Source organism: Calidris pugnax, unplaced genomic scaffold (genome assembly GCF_001431845.1).
Source record: "Calidris pugnax isolate Ruff unplaced genomic scaffold, ASM143184v1 scaffold167, whole genome shotgun sequence".
In the NCBI taxonomy this organism is placed as follows: Eukaryota; Metazoa; Chordata; class Aves; order Charadriiformes; family Scolopacidae; genus Calidris; species Calidris pugnax.
Window position 1 is genome coordinate 812,362 of NW_015091045.1, and position 17,077 is coordinate 829,438.

General features: G+C 47.3%; 1 protein-coding gene across 10 annotated transcripts in view; it reads right to left on the reverse strand.

Moving 5' to 3' along the window:
* TANC2 (tetratricopeptide repeat, ankyrin repeat and coiled-coil containing 2) overlaps positions 1–17,077 on the reverse strand; it is a 255,682-nt gene that overhangs the window by 137,955 nt on the left and 100,650 nt on the right. For 7 of the 10 annotated variants that reach the window (XM_014956530.1, XM_014956531.1, XM_014956529.1 and 4 more), the window contains one exon: positions 10,341–10,451. The exons of the other annotated variants lie outside the window; for them this stretch is intronic. In XM_014956530.1, the coding sequence (XP_014812016.1) occupies positions 10,341–10,451 (111 nt within the window). The remainder of the gene's footprint in view (positions 1–10,340; positions 10,452–17,077) is intronic. 10 annotated transcript variants of the gene reach the window in all.

A 17,077-nucleotide genomic window follows, 5' to 3' on the forward strand; every position in this document is an offset into this window, starting at 1 on the left:
GTGACCGAGGCACTGAGTCCCCACTGATGAGAAGCAGAGATACAATTATTTTTTCCTTTAACAGTTTTGGCATTTTTATCTCTAAAAACATCACCTGATCATAAACACAGGGTTGTGCTCCCGGCTCCCAGCACACGACCTCTCATCAAACACCGACCGATCAAAGGGCTCCACTCTTAAATAAAGGTGTTTGGTGTTTGTTCTTTAGCTCTTTGAACTGACCTTTTATTGCAGACAGGTTTGAGAATGGTCGTGCAGAGTCCTCTTAGTCATGCAGAGGGTTTTTAAAATACAATACACAATCAAAACAGAACAAATGCTCCCTTCAAATATTATTTGTTTGCTAAAATCTGAGCAGGACACAAAACATATTTTGCACGTTTGTTTTGCTATATTGGGCATGTCGTACCGCATGCACCATGCTTTTAATTTCAGCAACTGCTCTTCAAAACCTCTCCCATTCCCTCCTCTTATCATTTTTCCCATCATAAACCTGGTACAAATCTCACAAACACACGTTAACACACCACGACTCTTCAGAGCCAGGAGGAAGACAAAGAGCAGCCACAGCCTCATCTCAGGGTTTGAACAGTTCGAGTTGGAAGGGACCTTAAAGATCATGGATTTCCAACCCCCTGCCCTGGGCAGGGACACCTCCCACCACACCAGGTTGCTCCAAGCCCCCTCCAACCTGCCCTTGAACCCCTCCAGGGATGGGGAGATCTTTTTACCTCTTTAACTCTACCAGCTCCTTGGCTTTCAGCTCTTTCCAGCTCTGCCCTTTCCCTCTCCTCCCATCAGCAATGACTTCCAAGCAGGCCCACCCACTGCCCAGCTCTCCACAGGAGCTAAAGACTTTTTTTCCCCTTTACCATCATATTTTGCAGCTCCAGGTCCCTGGGTGACTGCCTTTGCCAGCGTGAGCCCAGCAGTGTGTCTTTGCTGTGCTCAAGTGAAGGAGCAGCAGGAGCTCTAGAGCACAGCTCTGTGTTGGGTCATGGGATCATGGAATGGTTTGGGTGGGAAGGGACCTTAAGGACCATCCAGTGCCACCCCCTGCCCTGGGCAGGGACACCTCCCACCACACCAGGTTGCTCCAAGCCCCCTCCAACCTGCCCTTGAACCCCTCCAGGGATGGGGCAGCCACAGCTTCTCTGGCCAACCTGGGCCAGGCTCTCACCACCCTCACACCAAACAAGTTCTTCCCCACAGCTCAGCTCCATCTCCCCTCTTGCAGTGTCCAACCCTTCCCCCTCCTCCTAGGGCTCCCCTCCCTGATCCAGAGTCCCTCCCCATCTCTCCTGGAGCCCCTTGAGGGACTGGAAGGGGCTACAAGGTCTCCCTGGAGCCTTCTCTTCTCCAGGCTGAACCCCCCCAACTCTCAGCCTGTCCTCCCAGCAGAGGGGCTCCAGCCCTCCCAGCACCTCTGGGCCCCTCCTCAAATACAGCAGGGACTCAGGAAGACACTGGGAAGTTTGCAGCACCAGGGACCTGCTCCAGATGCCAACACCTGTGGTGGGACAAGGCTTCCCCAGGGGGATGGGGACCCCCCACAGGAAGACACAGAAGAGCCAGTGGGGACTTGACTCAGAGACCCCAGGAGCTGGGAAGCAGAGGAGTCAGAGGCTGCCACCACCTCAGACCAAATACAACAATTTTGGACCCTGCAATAGACTACCACTGGAGGAATTTGAAGATGTGGTGGCATAACCAATGCTTCTCAGCAAGGCTGTACTTTCAAACTGGTGGCTGGCCAAAATTTTCATGTTTGGATTCAAATTAATTGTTTTTCAGGCAATTAGGAGTCAAATAATCGGTGACATAAAATGTCAAAAATCCTGCTTAATAGAGCAGACTGTGGTGCAGGAGGGTATGAGCAAATCAATCTCCTTTCTGCAGCGTCCAAGTGCTGTCCCAGAGAAAGGAGCTGATGGGATGGGGGGAATACGATGATGAAAACAAATTTCAGCAAGGGGAAGGATAAAGCATTCCTTGTTCCACAGCCCCGAGGAGGGTGAGGAAGTCAAGGCAACTGGTGCGAGGGCAGAAGTAATGGTGTGGCTCCCAGAGCACCGCATATTTTCCCTTTGGAGAAGCTCTCCATAGCATCACTGACGTCCAAGGACACACACACACAAAAAAAAGCACCCACTGGCCTCCTGTAGGCATTAAGACAAGGGAACCAGGCTGCTGAAAGAACTGAGCAGCTTTCTACAAACGCAACCACCCATCCCTCTATCATTAGAGCTGGTAACATGAATGTTGAGGGTTTTGCCTCCATAAAAAGTTGAAATGGAATAAGAGTATCTCAAAACTTTGTAGGAAAAAACCCACACCAACCCTGTGGCCACCCACGGCTGATCCCACCTGACCAACGCCGAGGAGAAACAGAGCTACCACAGCACAAACTGAAGTTGGAACGATTTCTCCAATCTAATTTGACAGGTAGCATCTTCCTCAAATTGACTGTATGGAAGGGTCTCTTCTCCTGAACAAAGAAAAATCTGAGGACCATGATTTAGCTAGATTTTGGCTAGAATTTGTAATTATAAAATACAAGTGCAGAGCAATGCTCCTACAACACTTCATGGAGACACTGAGAAACACCAGAGACGTTACCATCAAGTGAGCAGCACTGCTGGGAGTTCAAAAGGCACATTTTCCCTATTCTGTCAGCAATAAATTGAGATCCTGAGGGCGGAGAAAAGGCTGAAGATTTCAGTAGGATTCAGCAGATGCCTTTGATGACCAAGCCTAATAAATACTCCAAAAGAAATTAAGCAGAAGACAAGCACAGAGACAGATTTGTTACCTGTTACCTACAGGGCAAAGAAAAAAAAAATCCATTCCAACTTTTCGATATGAATGATTTCTTGGTCTGAGACAGGATATTTTGTAGCTTTGCAAAATACATTAGGTTAGAGATAAATCAATGTCCTGTTGTCTAAGCCAGAACTGAAGTTGCCCAGACTGAGATTCTGGGTAAGTTGTTTGTCATTAGAAGGTCCAGTGACTCTGGTGGATGATACGGCGACATCTTTCATTATCAGCCATGTCTTTGTCCCATCCCTAAGGGGTAATTTTCTTTTACAGATGGATCCATTAGCCCAACCAAGGAGCTGAAGATGGAGCCATTTGCAGACGAGGTGCTAAGAGGGCACTTGAGCGTGCAAGGACCATGGGGGGACAGGGTTGGGGGAATGACTTGGGCTGAAGCACCAAGACCTGCAGCTGTTCCACGTACATCGCCCACTAGAACAGTCCCTGAACTTACCTAATCCTCAGTTTTGTTCACAAAGCACGATGTTCTACACCCAAAGACAGCTACGTGGTGTGGATGGTCAAAGTAATACAATCCTGGAGCAAAACCGTGACCCACACCGGTACCGAGGACAAACCCAACCCATCAGCTTCCAACACAACCAGTTCCTGACTAATCTGCAGAACTTGCTTCAAAGACCATCACGCTCTTGCAGCCACACTGCCCAAGCTGCAATATTAGGGGGCACCATGGGCAGGCCACCCTTGCTACAAAAAACATTATACTAGACGAGGAACGAGGAGACTCCTCTGCCAGGAGTCACTCGTTCAGGGGGAAGCCTGACCTTGTCCATCAGCAATGGAAAGGGTAAGCACACAGTTCAGGGAAGTCCCCGATGCTCCATCCATCCAAGAAAGTCTCATATCAAGCACCTAAGTCACATCTGCCCAGATGTGGAAGCAAAGGGAGCTTTAAACTGCCCCGTGCTGCCCCATCACCCACAGCTTCAAAACCAAGAGGGTTGGTTTGCTGTGTACACAGTTACTCACTGGCACAACAGAAAGCTATAAATAATCAATAAGCTGAAGTATTAGCACAAAAAAACCTTACTGTTTCCCAACAGGCCAACTGAAAGGAAGTGCTCCTGCCTGAGGAGGCAAAACAACTCCTTAAACTCCCCAGGACCCATCCAGAGGGACAGCCTGAGGTGCTGGGATGGAGGCAACTCTGCTGCTGAAGTATCCAATGTGAAACACACTTCAAGGGCCACCTACGTTTTGGCAGTAGCCACAACACTTCAAAGTTGGACAGTTCTTCACATAAACAGAATATGGATCACATAAAGCCTTTTTCTCCCCTTTCTCCCTTTCTATTTTTCCCCCAGACAGATGAAACCAAAACCTGGGGTGTGAAGGGAAGCTTCAAGAACACCACGTTATCTGAATTTTTTTAACAGTTAAAACACATGGCAATAGTAAATGGAACCTGTATTATTTTCAGTTCTTGTCTTAAGCATCTCCCCTTGGACAAGAAGGTTCAATAAGCCCTACATTGTAACTCTGGTCACTATTCTCCAAGCTGCAACTTTGAGTTTGCAGCAAACCCAACTACACCCAATGACAAATGGTCTATGGCTAATCCCAAGCATGGAGACACACCTCAAAGTCCAAAACCACCTTCATTATTCCTCCTTCAGCAGCACAATTTCAGACCAGGGTGTGAGATGTTTTATTTTATCTAAGTTTTGGATGGTTAACACATGAATTTATTCTGAAGCTGTCTCCACCTCCTGGTACTGCAGAAGGAACCAGCTCTGTCCTCCCAAGAGGAGTGGTAGAAAAGTCAATTGCTTCCATAGCAACCACCACCCCAAATTGCCACAACTCTTCTGCAATTAGGGCTGATCACAACGATTTCCCATTCCCTTCAGGTCAGTGGGCTTGATAACGCTGGGACAACCACAAGATTCAGCAACGAAACCATTTGTCAGGCCAGGGAGGGTTTGATTATTCCCTTGCCTTCCTCCCCATTCATCACTGTCCACTCTGACAGAGGTTGGACAAGGATCCCGCCGGCTGAATTTGTTTGGGGTTTTGTGGGGTTTTTTTGGCTCATTGCCTGTATTTTCACCACGAAAAATCAGAGTACAAGCCTGTTCCATCCATTCCCTGTTCAAGGCTCTTTTTTTAACACCTGAGAAATGTTTTTTTTGTGTTTAAGAGGAGTGTGTGGTTTGGTGTAAAATGAAAAATCCATGTTTTATGTGATGAAAAAAAATGAAGCAGCAGCGAGCAGATGTCAACCTCAACCATCCTTTAACCAAAGAAAGAAAAAAAGGAGAGATGAGATGAACGTAAACGCCGTGCGATGGTGGATCGCCCCTCGCAGCCCGTGGCGGCGGGACGGCTGCGGTACCTAACTCAATTAGGGATGGAAACAGATGCTTCCAGCCTAACGGGCAACAAGCAAACATCCCCCGCCCAGCCCTTTAAGATTTGTGTCCCCAAATTTCTGAAGAAGAATTTAATCGAATTAAAAGATAACGTCATAACATACTTAGCCTTTGAAACGTACTGACAAGGTCATAGATCACACACAACGCAACTGCAAACACTCATCTAAGGCAAAAGGCAATTACCTGAAAGCCCCATCCATCTCAGACTGTTTCCAGTAGGTTTCCTGAGCGCTCACAAGTCAAAACATGTTTTAGTGACCATGATCAAACCAGAAAGCAATTCAAAGGAAGATGCCCTTGTGATAGACACCTAAGCACAACCAAGAACCAGGACGCCTTTCATCACAGGAGCATTGCCACTAGGCGGGGTGGGGGTGAGGTGGGATAAATTTTGGGGGAAAAAACCTTTACACATTAAACTGTGACTCAGCAGACCATTAGAGGAAAGGTTTAACACTTGAACAATGGAGGTTTGACAGCGAACTCCTGCTCTTCCATGTTATCTCCTTTAAAGGACGACGGTGGCCGTGCGGGTGTCACCCCCGAGCTGTCCCACTCCCTTAGAAAGTTTGACAAGAAGGAAAATGGAACCACCTCTGAGAAACGGGATGGGAGCAGAGATGGGGAGGAAGGATGGATCAAACTCCTTTCAGACCCTCCTTATAAAGTCACCACTAAGTCAAGAAACAACAGCTTCTCCATCACAAACATTCCAAGTCAAAAAACGGCTTGATTGAACTCTAAATGACCACTGCAATCCCAAAAGTTTCTACAGAAATATAATTCTGATAGAAATGGGTTTCTTAAATCCAAGAAACAGCTTTTTTTGGGTCATCATTTCAAATGCAACAACTTTAAAGTGTGGTCTAATTTCTGCTTTCACTTATGTACATTCTCAGAAGTGATGATCCCCCTGTGCTGGGCACTGGTGAGGCCCCACCTCAAGGGCTGTGTCCAGTTTTGGGCTGCTCACCACAAAAAAGACATTGAGGGGCTGGAGCGGGTCCAGAGAAGGGCAACGGAGCTGGTGAGGGGTCTGGAGCACAAGTCTTATGAGGAGAGGCTGAGGGAGCTGGGGGTGTTCAGCCTGGAGAAGAGGAGGCTGAGGGGAGACCTTATTGCTCTCTCCAACTCCCTGAAAGGAGGGTGTAGCTGGGGGGGGTCTGTCTCTTCTCCCAAGGAACAGGTGATGGGACACGAGGAAATGGCCTCAAGTTGCCCCAGGGGAGGTTCAGATTGGAGATCAGGAATAATTTCTTCATGGAAAGGGTTCTTAAGCCTTGGAATGGGCTGCCCAGGGAAGGGGTTGAGGCCCCATCCCTGGAGGGATTTAAGACGGGTCAACATAGTGCTTAGAGACATGGGTTAGTGATGGGTTTTATCAGAGTTAAGTTGATGGTTGGACTCTACGATCTGAAAGGTCCCTTCCAACCTCGACAATTCTATGATGCTACGATTAAAGTCACCTTACAGAATTTAATGGCTGCCTTTGGCAAAACAAAGAAAAAAAAAATCATATCACGATTAAAGCTTTACTTTGCCCTTCCTGTTAGAACCTCCCTCAAAAGATACTGGCCACCTCGTTCTTCTTTTTTCTTCCTCAAAGCTGAAACATCCAGAGAGCATCACCTCGCACCCCGATCCGCGCTGCGAGATGCCAAGCGCCGCGTTCCCCGGGGCAGCCGAGGGGCCACGGGGGTCACTCAGGAAACCACCTCCCCAGAACGCACTGAAATTCGCCCAAAGCCTTAAAATAAACATTTTGGCATTGGGCAAAACTTCATCTCGAGACATCTCAAAATGAAATGATCATTTCTATATGCAGAGCAGATAATGTTCTCTCCTCATTGCCATTTAGTGTTTTAAACTGCCTTTAAGTGTGTAATTAATTACATTACTTGTCAGGGATCACTTTACAAGCCACTCCACCTCCACTCCACTGCGAGGCTCCAGCGTATCTTCAGCCTTGGTTTTTTCCTTCTTTCAACTCCTGTCACCATTCCTGGAGACACTCAGGATTGAACGCTCTGCGCTAACGTCCTGCACGGGATCCACACCTCTCAGAGAGGGGGAAAAGAAGCCTAATGCTGAAGGAATGGGCTGTGTTTCCTTGGAAAACCGATGAAGGCAGAGCCTGCAGGCTTTGGTGTGGTCCAGAGTAGGACCCTCAGCTCCTCTTCCTCCACTTTTCCATCTGAAGGTGGACACTATGTCCAGACCCGAAGTCCTGTGGTCCCTAGGAGTTCTCCAGATCTTTGTACTTTTTCTTCTTTACACAAGGATCCTTCCCCAGCCACCTCCTTCCTTCCAATGCCTCATCTCCTGAGCTCCTTTAATCCAGCCTTCCAGCCCAGTGAAACCTCCAGCCCTCGTGTTACCACTATTTTCACAGCAGGAACCGTAACCCAGGCAGGTAAAGCATAACCCACTTCTGCCGCAGAAGCTGAGTAAAGGTCCATGAGGTGACCATGGGGTGACCACGGGCCAACGCCTCGGAGTGGGAGGAAGAAGGGAGGAGCTGCAGCATTGAGAGAGGAAAACTTCACAAACTTCCTTCTACAAACAGCTTCCGAAACCCTTCCCCAGAGGATTCTCTCTCTCTCCACTGTCTCCCACCGCTACCAGAGACCTGGCCGGGCTCTTCCAATGCTGCCATCCCTGGACCTGGGCAAACATGACCAGGGGAGGTCCTGGGCACTGAGTATGGACACAAGGGAGAGGGGCAGCTCCCCTGGCACCTCATTTACCAACCTGAGACCTTTCTACCTTTTCTCAAGGGAGGGTTGAAGGAGGAGGGAGCCAGACTCTTTTCAGTGGTTCCCACTGAGAGGACGAGGGGCAACGGGCACAAGTTGGAACAGAAGAGGTTCCACTCAAATATGAGGAGAAACTTCTTCACGGTGAGGGTGGCAGAGCCCTGGAACAGGCTGCCCAGGGAGGGTGTGGAGTCCCCTTCTCTGGAGATTTTCAAGCCCCACCTGGATGCTCCTGAGCAACATGCTCTGACAAGCTCTGGGCAATCCTGCTTCAGCAGGGGAGTTGGACTAGATGATCTCTATGGTCCCTTCCAACTCTAAAAAATTCAGTGAAATTCAGTGAAATTCTCTAGTTTCTACTTCTACTCCACATTCACCAGCACCTACTATGGCAACTCTCTTGCTCTCACTTTTTTTTCTTTCCTTAATGACGCTTCATGTTTCTGGAACGATACTTGCAGGCAGTAGGAAACTCCACTTTCCGTTTCTACTTCTACTCCACGTTCACCAGCACCTACTATGGCAACTCTCTTGCTCTCACTCCTTTCAGATCCCTACACCGTCAGTAAGAGGAGGAGATCAAAAAGCAAATAAAAATATCACCAAACCCCTTGCCATTCCCACACTTGGCAGGAGTCCTGCCCTTCGGAACAGCCGGGCAGGGGGGGACACTCGAGTGAGGATGCCCCCGAGACGTCACGCCCCTTGTCAGAGCCTGTTCCTGCACTTGGCAGGAGTCCTGCCCTTCGGAACAGCCGGGCAGGGGGGGACACTCGGGCGAGGATGCCCCCGAGACGTCACGTGTGACACGGGAGTGTGGAATTGATGCTTTTTAAGCCAAATTTACAATTCAATTATAACTCTCTGTGGATGCAATCATAATAAGTTTATAATTATTAACAATTACAAACGCGACAGTAGAAGCTATTTAGCTTGAAAGCCGGGCAGGGGGGGACACTCGAGTGAGGATGCCCCCGAGACGTCACGTGTGACACGGGAGTGTGGAATTGATGCTTTTTAAGCCAAATTTACAATTCAATTATAACTCTCTGTGGATGCAATCATAATAAGTTTATAATTATTAACAATTACAAACGCGACAGTAGAAGCTATTTAGCTTGAAGAAGAAAGGGCTGCAACAGCAAAATTTTAATTGTAATTCATGATGATTGAAAAAAGAAGGAGCTCTTTTCGCAGCAACCACGGCCTCCAAGGAGACACTTCCAAGCACAGGGACTGTCTTTTGTTTTGTCCTAAGACAACTCCTCTTTCAAACACAATACATTAAAGAAAGCCCACATTCAAAATCTGGACAACACTCTATCCATTCCTCCAACTGCAAACACTCTGTAAGCTCAGCATCCACCCAAATAAACGGTACCCTGATTTCAGAGAATCATTTCCTAATATAACATTTTTTTAATGTATTATAGATTTAAGAGGAAGGTGTCACATAGTTACATGCCCTTTCGAAACACCCAACACCCGTTTACCCCATCCAAGGCCTACGCTGAACATGGGTCCCTTTGGTTCATAAATCAGGGAAAGCCGGGGGAGAAAACAGCAGAATTTAACAAAAAATCCACTGCTGCTGCTTTATGACAGCACCGGTCGGTCCCAGCCTCCATGGGTCCCACTTCCAAGGTGGGAAGAATGTGGGGAAGACACAGAGCTGCTGTGAGACACAGGGATATAACGATTTGACGGTGCTCACGCATCTGCAGGAGGGTCTGGGGGGGCCCAGAGGGATTTCTGTGACTGCCCCCACCGTCAGACCCACACGGGGTTAAGCCAGGCAGGGACACGACCCTCTTCTATTTACATTTCAACCAGAGGCCTCCAGCAAGATGTATACTTTTAAGAGCATTTACTACAGGATGCATAAATTAAAAGCTATTTCTTTTTTTTTAAAAAAAAAAAATAAAAATTAAATCAAAAAAGCAATATTCTTGCATGCAGGTAAACAAGATCCCGTGGTTTTGCATTAGTTGATTTAATGATATTTCCAAAACGTGGTTTTATTGCAGCCTCTCTGAAGACCAGCATTAAAAATTAAATTTAAAGAGGTACGTTTATTGGATCATTTTTATCGCCTCAAAAGCAACTCCCTAGATCTTTTTAGATTATTCCGAGGGGAGAGCGGCCACGAGGCCAGCCCAGAACACACACCAAATCCAAAAATCCAAATGTAACCGGGTATTAATTAGAAACTACTACTTATTCAAGTTTCCAAGTCAAGGCAACTTGGCTGGGGAAGGTTGAAATGCACCATCTATGATAGAAGGAGCCCAACTACATTTAAATATCCTTCTGGGCTGGACTTGCCCCTGTCTCCTGGCTCACGGCGGCGCCGAGGCATGCAGCTTACCAGGGCAGAACGCATCAACGTCCAGTTTCTGTGCCGAGGAGAGTGTTGGGGAGCCAAGCTCAGACTCGGGGATTCGAGGGCTCTCAACAAACTTTGCTTTCCTCAAAGGGGCTAAGGAGAAGGAGGGGGAGAGAGAAAGAGAGGTCATGAGTAAGGGAAATAGCAAGCAACAGATGGAAGCACTTAACTAAACGACACTGTCAGACTCAGATCAGGTTACCCTTTTTTTTCTTTTTTTTTTTTTTTTTTTTTTTTTCTGGTCAAAAAAAAAAAAAATTATCTGCATTCTTTACAAAGGAGATGGCTCTTATTAAAGCTTTCAAAATGTACAGTCTTACTTTAAAGCGTGTGAGTACTGAGGCACATTTTTGATACTCTTAAACGCCTCCTTTTTTTCTACTTTATTAAATAATTTATTTTTTTCCAGGAAGCAAATGGGCCTGGATGCAGTGACTATAGAAAAGCCAAGATCACGGAAAGGTAACACAGAGCCCATCAGGGTTTAAGATATTTAACTATAAATATCTGAAATGAATACACAAATTCTGTGTTCAGTAATTGTTTCCTCTGAACATAAAATTTCAATTTCCAAACATTCTGAATGTCCGACCAGGCGGATTTGGTGTTCAACACAAAAGATCAGAGCAAAGCTAATGCTGCCCAAAGACAAAAAACAAGCACTCCACTTTTATCCTTGCAAATCCAGAAAAGATTCAAGAGACTTAAATAAAGAACAGGGAAAAGGTAAAACCGTCTGTAACAAAGCAGTACTGACCACTAGCGCTAGAGAAATTGGATATTTTTTTTTTCTGCATGTTTTAACAGTCTGAATTCTAAAAGAAACGACGCAAAGTTCTGTGCAACATTTGTTTGGAAGAAAATAATTACTAAAGCGCTTTTATTATGAAGTTTTTAAAGAGATATTCCTGCCACACCAGAGGAACAGAACAAGTAAGTTCTGTGCAGAAATGACTGTATTACATTTCCAAGTTAAACTCACACCCAACAAAGTACAAGGCTGATTTGAAAAGCCGCTCCACGTGGGGACGGTGGGTCAGGGCGCTTCATCCCTCCCTGACTCCCAGCCTGATCGCCTCCATTTACATAATAATTTATATTTATAGTTCTCTGGCCTGCAAATTAAATTTGGGACCTGAAACTAAAGATAAGGGGGGTGTGTGTGTGCTGTTTGTTCTCGTGCATCTCCTGTAATAAAAACCCAACGGGTCAAACGGCCACCTCTGGGGCTGCAATAAATCTCTGCCTCCGGAGGAGCCCGTGGTGGCCCCGACCGGCCCCGCGGCTGGAGAGGGCTCAGAGAGTCTGTGGACAGGCAACCAGAACAGCCCCACACGACTGGTACGGAAACCATCACAGGAATGTTTTGGGGGAAAACAGAGATAAAGGTTAGGGGGTGGTTTTTTTCAATAGAAAGTCCCTGTGAAGCAGAATATAGGCAAGGAATCAGCCCCCCCCTCCATAACCAGTCTTTTCTTTTAATGATCCGTCCCAGGAGACCTGATCTGCCCAGGAATAAAGGGACCATTTTGTACAAGAAAATCCTGGGTGAATATTGGTGATATTTACAGCACGTTCCCCACAGAGCCCGGAGGGGTTGGAGTAAGAGGAGCCAGGAGGAGGAAGGTGGGAGCTGGTGGAGATAAGGGCAGACCCAAACCCTTTTCTCCCCCCAGACCCACCACATCCCCCCAGACCCACCATGTCCTCCCAGCACATGGAGCTCACGGACCTCAGCCTGGCTCAGACACACAACCTGATGACACCAGCCAGCAGTCAATTGTATTAATTGTATTAATAACCCACCCCAAAATAACCCCCACAGGCAGACCCAAGCACCCGATCCGCTTGCAAACTGGCCAAAAGCAGTGAAAAAACTATTCCCAGTAATAACCACCTTCTGCCAGATAGTGATGTAACGAAACCACGTACATATCAGAAAAAGATTATTACTATGGCAGGAAAATTCTTTAGAATAATAATTCTACACAGGCCAATCTACTAATATTTCATTTGTAATCGAAGTTTTAACAAATGTGTTTGTTTCAAATGTTTTACCACTGCCCCAGTAACAGTCATTTTTTATAACATATATTGGAAATAGCTCATCTTTTCTTTCTTTATCATTTCTGGCCAACGCTACAACCACAAATCATCCCCTGTGACACTTGGCAATGCTCACTTTGTTCTGAAATAAAGAGTGAACATGGTTCTTCTGGTCGCTGGTCGAAGAGATGGCAATGGCTGTGATGGGACCATCACCAGAAGCTCTGCCCCAGAGATGATGGGGGTGACTGAAACCCAGAGGAAGAAGAAACCTGACACAGAGTGGGCTGATGGCACCGACTCTGCTGCTTCCCAGGCAGACTCAGAAATCTGCAGGGGATGCAGAACCTGCACCGTTCCATATACCATGGCATCACAATCATTTGGGTTGGAAGGGACCTTAAAGCCCATCCAAACGTCCTGCCCTGGGCAGGGACACCTCCCACCACACCAGGTTGCTCCAAGCCCCCTCCAACCTGCCCTTGAACCCCTCCAGGGATGGGGCAGCCACAGCTTCTCTGGCCAACCTGGGCCAGGCTCTCACCACCCTCACACCAAACAAGTTCTTCCCCACATCTCGGCTCCATCTCCCCTCTTTCAGGGTCAAACCCTTCCCCCTCCTCCTAGGGCTCCCCTCCCTCATCCAGAGTCCCTCCTCATCTCTCCTGGAGCCCCTTGAGGGACTGGAAGGGGCTCTAAGGTCTCCCCGGAGCCTTCTCTTCTCCAGGCTGAGCCCCCCCAACTCTCTCAGCCCCCCCTCCCAGCAGAGGGGCTCCAGCCCCAGCACCTCTGGGCCCCTCCTCAAATAGAGCAGGGACTCAGGAAGACACTGGGAAGTTTGCAGCATCAAGGACCTGCTCCAGATGCCAACACATGTGGTGGGACAAGGCTTCCCCAGGGGGATGGGGACCCCCCACAGGAACATACAGAAGAGCCAGTGGGGACTTGACTCAGAGACCCCAGGAGCTGGGAAGCAGAGGAGTCAGAGGCTGCCACCACCTCAGACCAAATACAACAATTTTGGACCCTGCAATAGACTACCACTGGAGGAATTTGAAGCTGTGGTGGTATAACCAATGCTTCCCAGCAAGGCTGTACTTTCAAACTGGTGGCTGGCCAAAATTTTCATGTTTGGATTCAATGTAGTTGTTTTTCAGGCAATTAGGTGTCAAATAATCGGTGACATAAAATGTCAAAAATTCTGCACCGTCTCAACTCTCTCAGCCTGTCTTCATAGATGAGGGGCCCAAGCCCTCAGAGCACCTTCATGGCCCAGAAGATCAGCACCAAAGAGGTGGGTTTCCACCCATAAGGAGCAAATATGGAAATCTCCACTTTAGCATGGCTTTTATTTCTGCAAATCTTCTGAATCTCTTTATTCCTCATTGACACCACCTGCTGATGTCCACCCAATTCAATTCTTGTCTTCTCCAGACAACTGTCCTACCACAGCAGAAGCCACCAGCTCCTGGAGTCACCAGGCCATCCCACCAAGTTTCCTTTTGAGGACAACAGAACTTTGTATTAAAAATGTGGTGAATTCTCACTGTACTGGAAAAGTTTAGCCATACATGTCATTTTACAGTACTTATGCTTTTATTCCCTAAAAAGCACGATTTAAGTCTTAAAAACACATGGTACCACCAGACAAGACACGCTATGTCAACATGACTTAAAGAAAACAGTTTAGTTTAAAAGGCTCGAGTCAATATAATCTCCTCAGTGTAACTGGAGATGGGGGGAAAAGCCACAGAGCGATAGTTTCTTTTATTTCAGATATTCTGAACCTGAAAAAGACAAAAAGCCCCCCTAACTCATATGTAACCCGATTACACGACAGGAGGATTTTCACGTAAAAGAATTAAGCACTCCTGACTCCTGTCCAAATGAAGATTATCCTGACAGATACGTATTTGCGCATTAGATTTCTACTGGAATAAATAACAAATGGAAACGCCATAAATTCAGAAATCTGTTTTGCCATTTTTTAGCCAAATGCTAAAGGATAACACTAATCTTTTTATGTAAGTGACTTTCTACCTACAACAGTTTGCCTGGGTCCTGAGCATCATCCCGGGAGCACGGGCAAATCTTACCATCAAAGCCATGGGCATTTGGCACATCCTCTAAAAACTAACAAAAGCATGAAAATACTTATTTAAAGTATTCGATACCCCCCTCTGTTCATTAGGTCTCTTGTTTCTGTAAGATCTTCTGTATGAAACAGACTGAGTCTCGGCATTAAAAAGCACTGAAATAGCCTTTCCTGGTGACAAAAATGCTATTTTTTGAACAGAGAAGAGTATTTCTTCCAGAAGTACTGGAAAAGGGGGTATTTGCAATAACCAGCGAATTCAGTGAAGAGGTTAGTAGTTAATATTGTTGTCTTTCCAGAACTGCAAAATGCATGTTTAACTCGGAAAACCACCCTGATTAGAGGTAACCTGAAGTCACAACCCCAGCACTGGGGTCCCACCACCCATATAGTGCCAAGTCCTGACCTGGGGAGGAGTAACCCCCTGCACCAGGACAGGCTGGGGGTGACCTGCTGGAGAGCAGCTCTGCAGAGAGGGACCTGGGAGTCCTGATGGCCAACAGGTTGCCCAGGAGCCAGCAATGGGCCCTTGTGGCCAAGAAGGCCAATGGCATCCTGGGGGGCATTAAGAAGAACGTGGCCAGAGGTGGAGGGAGGTCATCCTCCCCCTCTGCTCTGCCCTGGGGAGGCCCCATCTGGAGCACTGGGACCAGTTCTGGGCCCCCCAGTTCCAGAAGGACAGGAAACTGCTGGAGAGAGTCCAGCGGAGGTGATGAAGATGATGAGGACTGGAGCATCTCTCTGCTGAGGAAAGGCTGAGGGACCTGGGGCTGTTCAGCTGGAGAAGGGCAGAGCGAGAGGGGACCTCATTGATGCTGAGCAATAGCTAAAGGGTGGGGGGCAAGAGGATGGGGCCAGACTCTTCTCAGTGGTTCCTGGGGACAGGACAAGGGGCAACGGGCACAAACTGGGACACAGGAAATTCTATCTCAACATGAGAAAAACCTTCTTTCCTGTGAGGGTGGCAGAGCCCTGGAAGAGGCTGCCCAGAGAGATGGTGGAGTCTCCTTCTCTGGAAATGTTCAAACCCCCTGGACACGTTCCTGTGGGACCTGCTCTGGGTGACCCTGCTCTGGCAGGGGGTTGGACTGGATGGTCTCCAGAGGTCCCTTCCAACCTCGGCCAGTTTGGGATTCTGTTTGGTGCTGGTGGCCCAGGAGCTGATGGCAGCAGCCTGGGCTGTACAAGGCCAACGGGCCAGTCCCGCTCCCTTGGGCTTGACGACAAACACAACATTGGCGTCACACCAGAACTGCTACTCCTAACGTAGGATCTTAAATTTAAATAGCTAGAGAAGTTATTTAAAAGAAATACTGCCCCTTTTGGGGCTCATTCCTGCAGTTCTTAGTGAGATGAATCCCCATCGGTACCCAAGCCAGTGGAGCAAAGCTGAAAGTCCTTCCTTCAGTTCAAATAAAATTCTCATTTGACTTTGACAGCAACTTTTCCTGCGCAAGGAAAGCAATGGCAATTCTAGGGTAGGAATTAACCACGTAATGCAATACAATTACCAGGGCAGGCATTCAGAAAGTTTAATTAGATGGCTCATTTATGACACTTTCTGCAGCAGGTGGTCTATCTTCCAGCGGGGACAAAGATATAATTTATTCGCTTCTCAGTTTTCATGCTAATTCTCCTTAATACCCGCACGGACACGGTAAGTACAATGCTGTCACCAAGGACTGAATCTCAGTCTTCAGCACAGACAGGAGTCTAAGCTAGTTTTAAAATTGTGTAAAATGTATTTTGGGGGAAAAATATATGGTTGAGAGAAATTTTGTCCTTCTAGAAAGAAAGAATTCTGTTATCTGGGGCTGGGGATTGCCTGTCAATTATTAACTGCCCTTCTAGAAAGGAAGAATTCTGTTACCTGGGGCTGGGGATTGCCTGTCAATTATTAACCCCTGGGCGGCTTCTCGTACTCTAAGAGCCATCCAGTGGAAGATACAGTCACTAAAACCAATGACTTGCCAACCACCACCACCACTTCTTCATCACCAGAGATGGGAGAGGCTCCGTTTCCTTTTCTCTGATGACAGAAATAATTTTGTCACCTCACACTACAGCCAGGTGTGAATTAGAAAGCATACATCAGCAGACACATAGCTAGAGTAGACGCACAGGACTGCAATGAAACACTGTTAAATGAAACTAGGGAATACATGGCATGAGAAGCTGCAGTCCCAAGCAGTCTGCAGGGTGGCTTTTTAGGAGTCTCTTTAAAACCAGAGATTCAGAGTATTTGGAAATTATGCCCACATGAGAAACAGAAAGCATCAGCCCAATTCATGACATTCCTCAAACTTGTACACCCATATTGGTCCTTCCTGAACTCTCCTTCCAAGTCTGGAAGGAGCAGCAGAGGAGAGCTGTGAGGCCCCTGCGACAGAAAACACTCCAAATACCAGGAGCTGTTGATGGATTATCCATTTGTACGTCTGCACGGAGCACTGGGATCAGCTCTGGTGCTGTCTGTGATCCATGGCAAGCATCTAATCTACCACCAAATGAAAATAAACCAAAGAAAAACCAGGATGTGTTTATTCTTTCAGAGTAATCATTTTCTCTCCATTAGCAC